We start from the raw sequence: 10,495 nt of genomic DNA on the forward strand, positions 1-10,495 counted from the left end.
ACACGTGCCCTTATTCAATATTCTAACTTGATAAGCTTTTATTTACACGGATGAATATATAAATTGGGGTCTCATCCTATCAAGTCAGGTTATATGAATTATATATAACCAGATTGTATATGTTTGGTTTGTATCTGAGCATATTAATATGCTCAAGATACATAAGCTTTGCAATATCAAGATTGACTGGCTCCTGTAACATGAATAGAACACATAATTGGTTGTCATTTTAATTTCTTCAACATAAGAAATAAACATTATGTGGTAATTCATACATCTTGGGTTAAATAATCAACAGCAAAAACCCAAGTCAAATATATTTTACAAATCCCACAGTGCTGCTGGTCTTGACAATCCTATTTATACACTATGTAATCACCTAATTTACACACACAGCTTAAAGCCGAAAACAAACTTACCTATCTACAAGTACAACAGCTTTCTGTTCCATTCTGACATACAACAACACATAATACAGTTGCCCAAGAAGCCTCAATTAAAGACTCTTGACATTGAACAATAATTTTTGGAGAAAATTCAAACCTTAATTCCTGGACTCTTTCTGCTGTAGATAATGTGAATGGTGAAAAGCTTGTTCCTCCAAACAAGAATATGCTCGGCTATGTCTGCAAAGCCTCTTTCCAGATTGAGATGATAAGCAGAGAGAAAAAGAAGAGGGCACAGGTGACGGCCGGCATGCAAAGAAACTCTGCAGCTCAACTTAAGACTCTTAAGTGGGTTTTGTTAGTTGACTGTTAGTTTCCTAAATCAGCAGATTGTCCGGATTATATTACCTCCGATGAACATCCATGAAGTTCAACCTTCATTCCCGGGAGGCTTGGGCAATGCCCATGAATGAGAGTTTGTACTAGGCGATGGCTGACCATTTGTATAATTTGGTGTAAATGGATTTGGGTGAACAATACTAGGAGCCAGCTCAGGCACAGATCGGTGGAAGCGAGAAGCTGCTGACTCAGAAGTTTCTGGAGAGAGGATGGTATCACTGCAGAAGAGAATAAATAAATTTCAATATTTTCTGATTAATGAAATCCGAGCTGTGAATTTTACTACTTGGGACAGAGATGCTTACTTATGAGATAATTGCTTCCCTTTCAGGGATGACTCACTTCTGGATTTAGGCTTCTCTCTGGGGCTATAGGTATTGTCCTGTTATAGATAAAGATCTACAATTACACATCATAGAAAAAATGAAGAAATTTGATGAATATAAATAAATAATACTGGACAGACTTACAAGTTTCATCGAAGAAAATGCCTGTATAGAACCATGCAGGTTATGGTGGTGTGTATTCATTATGAAAGGATGATCAAGTAAGTGGCTCGCAGTTGGTCTGTCTGCTGGATTCCTACGGAAACATAGTCGCAGAAAATCCTTCCCCTCAGGTGACAAGGCTTCTGGTACAGGAGGGTCTTTGTGTAAAACCTTAAACATTGCTGCGGGCTGAAGAGAACAAAACCAGTGAACTTGGCAGTTCAGCACCGGGCAAAAAGAAGGGGAAAACATGAATTTATATATATATATATATATATAAATCTACCTGGATAAAAAGATGTCTAACCTATTGCTAAATTGGTACAAGATTATAAAGTCAAAGCCTTTCCTCAAACATTGGCAAAGGGTGAGAGTAATACTAAAAGGAAGATGATGGTAGTGTGGGACAATAAAGCAACCAGATTAGTTAACCATACTGAGATGATAAGGCACATGAATCCATAATTTTATCAAGGTTCAGGTTACAATGCTAGTCATCACCATTCGAAATGATAAGAGGACTTGACACCAGCTGCCCAGCATACACACAGATCAATCTATAGACAAACATAAAAGGCGTGTGTCCTATATAGAATCTAGGATGTAAAAATAGAATTTGGAAATGTAGAAAAGAGTGATAAAAACCTTTAATAAGTAACACGATATCTCAGCTTCTACCAACCACTTATCCAAAACAACCACATATTGGGTGCTTCAAATCATCACCCACCTTATAACACTCCTAACAGTTCATTCATTCAAGTGCAAAATGTATTTCCACATCATTGTGGCTAAAACAATATATAAAAGATAGCTAGAGTAGCAATCTACAAATGAACTAAAGAAATAATAATAAGAGAAAACAATAGTCGACCAATCTGCAGAAAGGAGGAAAAATAACGGCTGTGATGCAGATTCTAAAGATCATAAATCCTAATCCTTATCACTAATCTAGCATTCTTAACTAATTTTGAAGCAAGTATGCCCATTGATAGAATAGCAGACTCTACCTTTTATAATTCAGGTGGCTCATGAAGAAATCCTCACACAAATGATGGAAAACTCTCAAAGACTGAATTGATCAGAAATTACATGATGGCTGTTTCCTTCTAAGGAAAAGATTTAAATCAGAGAAAAACTCAGCAGGGGGTGGTCTATGGGTCCAAGCATAGCAAAATTACTGGGAAAAAAGTATGTACCAATCTTTATAAGAATTGAAGATTAATGCACATTGCAGCAATTGATCAAACCATTGACATATCGATGTTACTGATTATGTAGCAAAAATCATATCATGAACATCATTATGAAATTAAAGCATCATTGGCAACGGAGAACACAAGCAACTTCCTTATAAAGCATTTTCTTTTCTTTTTATTTATCTGGTACTATACTTTATAGATGTGTCATTGCGCAAACACAGATGAGTACATTTTTATTTCATAAACACTTAAAGGGTCACAGTTAAACAAAAATACTCAATGTGTATGTCATGAAGGGACTTACCCCTTCCAGTCCACTCCAGGGGGGTTTCCCGGTAAACATTTCGATTATTGTACACCCTAAACTCCAAATGTCAACAGCAAGGTCATAGCCAACTTCTTTATTCATAGTAGCCTGCATCACCTGTCAGAGGAAAAGCAAAGATGAAGCCATTTGATTGTGCATCATATACAGGAAAATCTAAGGTATATTTGGAATGTTTGCACTTGGCCCTTCCTAAGTTGAGGCTATTAGGAACAGGAATATGAAGGAATGGGTGGATGCTTCATCCTAGGAATAGGAATATGAAGAGAGTGTGCCTGGTTTGAGTGACATGGAAATGAGCATTCATATTCTTTTCTAGTCGGTTTGCTGGATAAAAAAGGATGAGAAAAATTAGCCAAGTTTTGAAAAAGAATAGAGAGGAGTAGAAGAGGAAAATTAGTTGCCATTGTATCTAATGCAATCTGTGTACATTTAATTTCAGTGTGTAGAGAATTGATCAAAAGAAAAATGAGAGTGTTATTATTCAAACTGATACCTGACAGGATAAACCACATACTATATAAGGTCATTTAGTACATTTTGAAAAAGATATCCATGAAACTATGAAATCTTCATTAGACTGCATTTTCCATGCGGGTGATTCAAGTAACCATATGAGTGGACGCTTTATTAGACCCTTATGGAAAAAACCAAAGGCAAGCATTGGGAACACTGATACGAGATGTATGTTCCCAAGCAGCCAAGAACAATTTTAGAAGATGAACCCAGACCCAGTAGAAAACCGTAAACAATATTTGATAGACAAGGAAAATACCTCTGGAGCCATCCAATATGGAGTTCCCTTCATTGAAAGATTAGCTGTTGCTCCGCTAAGCTGATCAAGAGGGGCAGCAAGAATCACATGCAGGTTTAAGATAGGCAGTGGTGACAGTTGCACAAGAAAATGCTAGAAGGAATCTTAATGGAATATAGCATGAAAGGAGTGATTTTTCGTAGACAAATATTGGTGTGAAGTTCTCGAATCCAGAAAAGTTACACTCACATGTTTTGCCATCCCAAAATCTGCAAGTTTAACTACACCATGTGCATCAACAAGTAAATTTGCCCCTTTGATATCTCTGAGAAACCCAATTAGAGATTTAGATACTTAAAACAGCTCCATCATCGAAAGCAAAATTTAGTCACATGCCCCCATATCAAAATGGATCAAGTTCTTCCACACACACAAAAAAAATATAATACAAATACAATAAGCATAACATGTAACGGGTGCTCCAGCAAAAGCACAACTTTTTTAAATTACACATAAGATGAAGCAAATAATAGCGGAAAAGAGAACATTACTTACTGTAGCTAATCAAAGGGTTATAAAAACAGACTTTACCGTATGGGGATCATGGCACGGTTAGGAAAGTGGATGAATGAGAACAAAGAAGACAGAAGAAAAATAACTATTTTTTTTTAATAAATGCAAGAGCTCTTAAATCAAAATTGTAGACGGTCAAAACTAGTCCTACTCACAGTGTCACAAGTTTTTACACCCAACAAAACTGATTAAGAAATTTTTGGCAAGTCTTCAATTTTCAACTATTCAAAGGGGGCCCCTGAGCCACTTGTAAGGACTGTATGGTTGCGCATCGGCAATCTAGTTGCCGATGACTTGAGATAAGGTGAACCACTTTGCATACAGGGTTAAGGCTCTGGAATGTAACCTTCCTCAAACAGGCTGTAAACTAGTGAAGTAAGCTACTCTAAGTGCAATTATTGAACTACGGGGACGAGATAGAACCAATCGCTAAATAATAAGAAGAGAAAATCAAAACAACTACACAACAAGCATAACCAAATAAGATAGTATTGGTAAGACACGCAAGCATTAATTGTTCAAATCAAGAAAACTCAGCAAACTAGATTTTCAAACTATAGCCATAATTGATTAAAAAAAAAAAAGAAACAATTTAACAATACAACTAGAAAGCATATGGAAGGGAGAAAACCTGTGCATTGTCTTTTTGCTATGCAAATATGCTAGACCGTTAAGAATATGACGGGTGAAATTCCGAACCACTGATTCTGTCATTGCTCCACAATGATCACGGACATACTTATTAATAGACCCAGGGTGAACATACTCCAGATAAATATAGAAACGATCATCGGTCTGCACAAGAAAAAATGCTTTAAACTACAATACTGAAGAATGCATAAACTGTCATTCAAAAGGCACACCCATCCGAGGATAAAATGACAATATGGCTTACTAGTTCACTTCCATAATATTGCACGATGTTTTGGTGTTTTAATTGACTCAGAACCTTTATTTCCTGCATTATAGAGATCCATGTTTAAATAATTGAAGCCAGCCAAAAATTACAAGGAAAAATGCATTAATTCAAAATTACCAGAATTATTAAAAAACAATCTTCCTGTGCAGTGGTTTACTATAAAATATCCAGCTCTCTATCGCATGCATCACCCTAGTTCTTTAGTGATGTCATAACTGAGCAATAAAAGGTGATTTATAAAAATAAAAATAAAAACCAAAATCTATCTAACGGAACCCAATTGATGGCTCACTGAAAGGGTTCAGAAATGACAAGGCTGCATGGATGACCACAGGATAACCTGGACAGCCAGATCATACAGATCCTCAAAGATTAATCTTCCATTGAATTTTAGAATTGTCTGCCACTAGATATGCACAAGAAACAAAAGGAGCAGATCTGTATAGTCACTTATGGCGAAGGTTGAAAAACATAGAAATTCTATTTTTAATATATATATATATATATATATGTATAAATTTTTAGTCATCTGTTTATAGATTCATAAAAACACATAAATGAAATACTAAAAAAAAAATTCTAAACAAATCTCATCTCAAAAAAATTCAAAATTTAATTAAAGGTCTGAAAGTTTATAATCTTATTTTTATCTATGGAATTTATCTATCTCCTTTTAACTTCTTACATGATGCAGGAAGATAAGAAAACAAATCTTCACATTGATATCTTCTTTATATTTTTGAAAATATTTTTTCCTCTTGATCCACAGAAGAAACCATAATTGACAGCATAACAACTTTACAATATATAAATATAGGAAAATGACCTAGAGGTCCCTGAATTCCTATGACATTTGCAATGACCAACAGCTCCCTGTTTTTTTATCAATAATTCCCTTGTAGTCTTTGTAGATACCAAATCAATTTTTTTAATTTTTATAATACCAAAAATGCCCGTAATCAATTTTCTTTCTTTTCTTTTTCTCTCATCCTTGTTCATCTTCTTCATCTTTTTATTTTTAAACAATAAATGTTCATCTTCTTGTTGTTGTTCTCCTTCTTGGACATGTTCTTTTTATTTTTTTTCCCTTTCTTCTTGTATTTATATATTTTTTCTTCTCTCATTCATGTTTTTACTCTTCTTTCATTTTATATGAGATGGATTATAACAGCTGGTGATTTCAACTAAGTAATCAGGACCAATTAATTCCCAGATAAAAAGTGAAAAAAGAAAAAGAGGCAATGATAATGAAGGAATATGAAAAAGGAATTAATATGAGGTGGCGTGTCTAAACAGGATGGATTAAAAAAAATACTGACCAGATAATGACTCCAACAGACAAGGTAATTAAAAAAAATATAAACAATATAAACGACTAAGAAATAAATATGAGTTAGTGGGTCTAACAAAGATAATATGAGTTAGTGGGTCTAACAAAGATGGATTAAGAGATAGTTGACTAGCTAGTGACTCCAATTTACCAAGTAATGAAGGAATATGAATAGCTAATGAATAAATATAACTTAGTTGACCAGCTAGTAGTTCTATATGATCTGCTAAAAAGAATATGAATAATTAAGGAATAAATATAAGCTAGCAAATCTAACAAGGATGGACTAAGGAATGTTTGACCAGCAAGTGGCTCCAACTGACCAAGTAATAAAGGAATATGAACAAGCAAGAAAGTAGTATCAGCAAATTCTTCTACAATTTGAGATTGAGCAAAATGTAGATTCAAAAATGTAAAAATTTAATTTAAACAAATTATATTGAATCACTGGGTGATTACAATTTTTAATGCCGGAAAAATATGCTAATGAGTCTAACAAACATGGATTAAGAGGTAAACAAGATGCACTTTATATGTTAATTGTAAAATGAAAACTTAATTTATTGCCAATGTACCTCTAGAATTCAAACATACCAAAAAGAAAATTTGTACCAGAGTTATTTCCTTCAACATTAATTGTCAACTGTTTTCTCCTGGAATTCCCTCAAAAAAGAGAGACGTCAAGGTCAATTGAAATTATATCATGGACTTTTAAGACCTCACTTGATATATATGTATAACGCTATCTTCATATTTTGGATTATTATTAGACAGGAATATCATGTCAAGTGTATGTTGGAAAATACTTGTCAAAGCTGGCAGACACTTTGGAGGGCATGCTTGAGAAAAAGACAAATAGTCAACTTAGATTAGCACCAAAGTCTACATGGACAGAATAAGAAGGATTAAAAACTTGACCACATGGTTGACTGTTCAAATATATATTTTCACCACTTAAGATTTTCTTGCTCATTATCTTAATAGCTTCGAAGTCACACCTTTCAAAATATAAAGTTTATATTATTCAACATATGCCATATATGCCTTCGCCAAATAAATACCTCTTCCGCGGCATGAGAAAATGCTATCCAAAGGAAAAAAAATTCAAAGAATAGAATAAATGCATCTCACAGTAAACCAAGAGGAGCTGGAAAAATTACCTGCTCCAATTGTTTCAAACATTCAGCAGATTTGGCATCATCAGGAATTATATTTACTTCTTTCATCGCACATAAAGCTCCGGTTTCCCTATTTATGAAAGCCACGCACCAAAATTTATAACAGCACTAAGACAAAAATAAACCAACTTATCACATGGATACTCACATACCTGTTGGTTGCGACATAAACATTTCCAAATGTACCACTCCCAATTAGTCTTGTTTTTTGCCATTGGTTTGCCATTGGAGCTGTCTCAATTCTTGGTGGGGTTTGATGAGGAAATCCTGGCTGCTGAGGAGCCGTAGCTGGAGCTCCTGGTGGAAGAGGCAATGGATGCACAGTAACACAATCAAGCCGTCCATTACTGTCGTCTGCATACTTGGGGTGCAGTGGTGATGGAGGTGCACTTGGATTTCTTGATCTTAGGACAGGACTTTTGATTGAAGGACTATAAAGTGGTGAGCAGTCTGGACTAGGGACGGCTTTCTCTGGTGAAGTTTGAGGAGATAAAATTGCCGAAAAATCTCGAGAAGGGATATCTAGTTGTGGCCAGGTCAAGGGTCCTTGAGAAGTAATAGGAGCAGAAGGGAAAAATTCTATGTTAAACGATCTTCGCGGACTGACTACAGGACTTGAAAGACCACTTGTAGGAGCACTCTTTGCAGGTATCTTAAAATTTGCGGCTCCGGCAGACTTTGCCTCCTTAAATATCTTTCTAGGTGCAAATCCAGGAGAAGGGGTACTAACCTCAGTTCTTTTCTGGGTGTTAGGCTGGTTCAACTTACTGTAAGAAAGTTAAATGAAATTTGAACAATGAGATCTTGAAAACACTTATCTGGTGTCAGCACTAACAATACATAACAAGAACAAGCATAAAGTACAATAACCACACTGAGATTAAATCAAAATATTCATCGTGACATGCAACCTCAAACCTCAAAATTGGAAAAGACATTAAATCACAAAATAGTAGTGCAATTTATAACAAAAATGACCCTCCAATGCATGAGAAATCAAAATCACTCGTACTAGAAACCAATTTCCCTGTTCATTTGCCAAACCTTCTTCATAACCTACCTCTTACAATTGTGCCAAAATAGTATATAACCCTTACAGTAGATTTGTGCCAAAATAGTATATAACCCTTACAGAATAATGATACCTCGAAGGTGATGCACACAGACTCAACAGGGAAAAAAAAATCAATTACAAGAAATACTTTTTTCCCAGCAAAACACCAATTTTCCATTTTGGTTTCAAAGCAAAATTAAGTGAGACAAAATTGAAAATATAGTGCGGGCTTAGAGGTGCCATCGAACTATTCCATCAAGATATCCTAACAAAGTTTCTTTTTAGAGGCACTTTCAACTCCTAGTACGTTGATTTAGAATGGAAGAATAAAGTTGTGCACGCACAATACCTAGCAAAGTTCAGGGTCCATTGTGCACAGATCAAATTTTAATTATCATGGCATTCTCCAATAAGAGTTTGTTAAATGAATAAACAAGTATAGTTCTAATTTCTCTTAACTGTTTAAGAGGCATATTGGGAACTTCTTTTTCAATTCAAGCAATCATAATGTTACCCACATGAGTATATCTGGAGAATTCCACGCAACTCTAATATGAAAATATCAAACCAAGGTGCATAGTTATGCTTGCTAACCTAACTGAAAAAGCCAAAAAGCCTATAGTTAAGAAAACACAACAAGAAGTGAACTAATGAACCTGCAAATTCATTCCTAAAACCATGATTATCTTAAAATTCCATCAAACAGTAACCATTTTCTGATGTCCATCATATGAACCCAATCTTCTATCAAAGCAGGTGGCCATGGATGAGAAATCAATGCATTTAAAGCTTCATCATATGAATACCAAATTCAAATTTCTAATAAATTGCAAAAGCAAACAATACAAGAAAATAACCACAAAAAAAAAAACACATTCATTCACATCATATGTTAATATATGTATATATAAATCAGAGCAATATGGCCAACCAAAAAAAAAAAGAATCCGAAACAATCTCACCTTCCCGTCACATTTGAAGGAAGGAGCCTGTCCCCATTCGACTCCACGACAGGCGAAAGCTCCGACAGTCCATTCCATTCATCTCCATCCACTCTTCCGGACGCCTCTTTCGGCGACGGCAAAGGGCACCCAAACCCCAACTCCCGTTGCGGCGACGCGGCCAAGGACTCCGGCAGCGGGAGCGGCACAGGAGACGACACAGACCTAACAGGCGCGAAATCAAATAAGCTAGGAGTCCTAGACACCGGCGTCGAAAATCCCCCTCCGATCTCAGAGTCAGGAAGGTGCCGGAGCCTCCGCTGGCGCGTGAGGCGTGGGAGAGTTTCGTTCCGTCGACCGAAGAGCGAACTAGCAGACTCCTTTCTGGCGCTGTGCGGTGACGAATTGGATCTTGGTGACGAGGATGATGATGAAGGGGAGCTGGACGGCTTCCACCAAGGCATCGCAGCCACAACTGTGGGTCATGGTATGGAGGGACCAAAGCTAGGTGGGTTTATGCCAATGAAACCCTAACCCTAACCCTAGAAAACCTGCGCCCATATCCATGGACGACGAGGACGAGGACGAGGACCTTCAATTTCTCTCGTCGGGAAACGCGGGATCGTGGTGTGGGTTGGGTGAGGAGATGAAGGAGGGTGGAGAGAGAGAGAGAGAGAGAGAAAGGAGTCTGATGTTTCGCCGGTCAAAATAAGGATGTGCTACTTCCCTTCATGGGCCCCATCTTATTTTGTCCTTTTCCTTGTTCTCGTCCGAGAAACTCCGCCTACCGCTCACCGTACAGCGCACCCGACCCAGCCCACACGGTCAACGGTCAATCTAACTTTAAGATTCGCACTACATGCATCGTGAGGCACAATGACTTAATCTAACGGTTTGCATGGTTGACTTATTATTGCATGGTAAAATTAAATTTTAAAATATGGAT

General features: G+C 36.5%; 1 protein-coding gene across 2 annotated transcripts; it reads right to left on the minus strand.

Annotated features, from left to right (window-relative positions):
* Positions 1 to 217: 217 nt before the first annotated feature.
* LOC120277388 (mitogen-activated protein kinase kinase kinase 5) lies at positions 218 to 10,205 on the minus strand. 2 transcript variants are annotated; one of them, XM_039284210.1, is made up of 12 exons: positions 9,571 to 10,205; positions 7,707 to 8,321; positions 7,537 to 7,624; positions 5,023 to 5,085; positions 4,759 to 4,922; positions 3,804 to 3,879; positions 3,576 to 3,635; positions 2,780 to 2,899; positions 1,256 to 1,462; positions 1,091 to 1,167; positions 795 to 1,003; positions 218 to 709 (listed from the first exon to the last, which is right to left on the minus strand). In XM_039284210.1, the coding sequence occupies exons 1-11, from the start codon at positions 10,011 to 10,013 to the stop codon at positions 817 to 819; spliced, it is 2,100 nt and encodes a 699-aa protein (XP_039140144.1). In that variant the 5' UTR covers positions 10,014 to 10,205; the 3' UTR covers positions 218 to 709; positions 795 to 816. The 2 variants fall into 2 exon arrangements, with proteins under 2 accessions (XP_039140144.1, XP_039140143.1); XM_039284209.1 differs by having other exon boundaries at positions 218 to 1,003.
* Positions 10,206 to 10,495: the final 290 nt, after the last annotated feature.

The sequence above is a fragment of the Dioscorea cayenensis genome, chromosome 15 (assembly GCF_009730915.1).
Source record: "Dioscorea cayenensis subsp. rotundata cultivar TDr96_F1 chromosome 15, TDr96_F1_v2_PseudoChromosome.rev07_lg8_w22 25.fasta, whole genome shotgun sequence".
Lineage (NCBI taxonomy): Eukaryota > Viridiplantae > Streptophyta > Magnoliopsida > Dioscoreales > Dioscoreaceae > Dioscorea > Dioscorea cayenensis.

Bases quoted from the DNA above. Each gene is read 5' to 3' on its own strand.
- LOC120277388 (XM_039284210.1), bottom strand. From the start codon at position 10,013: ATGCCTTGGTGGAAGCCGTCCAGCTCCCCTTCATCATCATCCTCGTCA. The intron at 4,923-5,022 runs GTAAGCCATATT...TTTCTTGTGCAG, and splicing joins AATATTATGGAAGTGAACTA to ACCGATGATCGTTTCTATAT. The intron at 3,636-3,803 runs GTGAGTGTAACT...CCTCTTGATCAG, and splicing joins ATTTTGGGATGGCAAAACAT to CTTAGCGGAGCAACAGCTAA.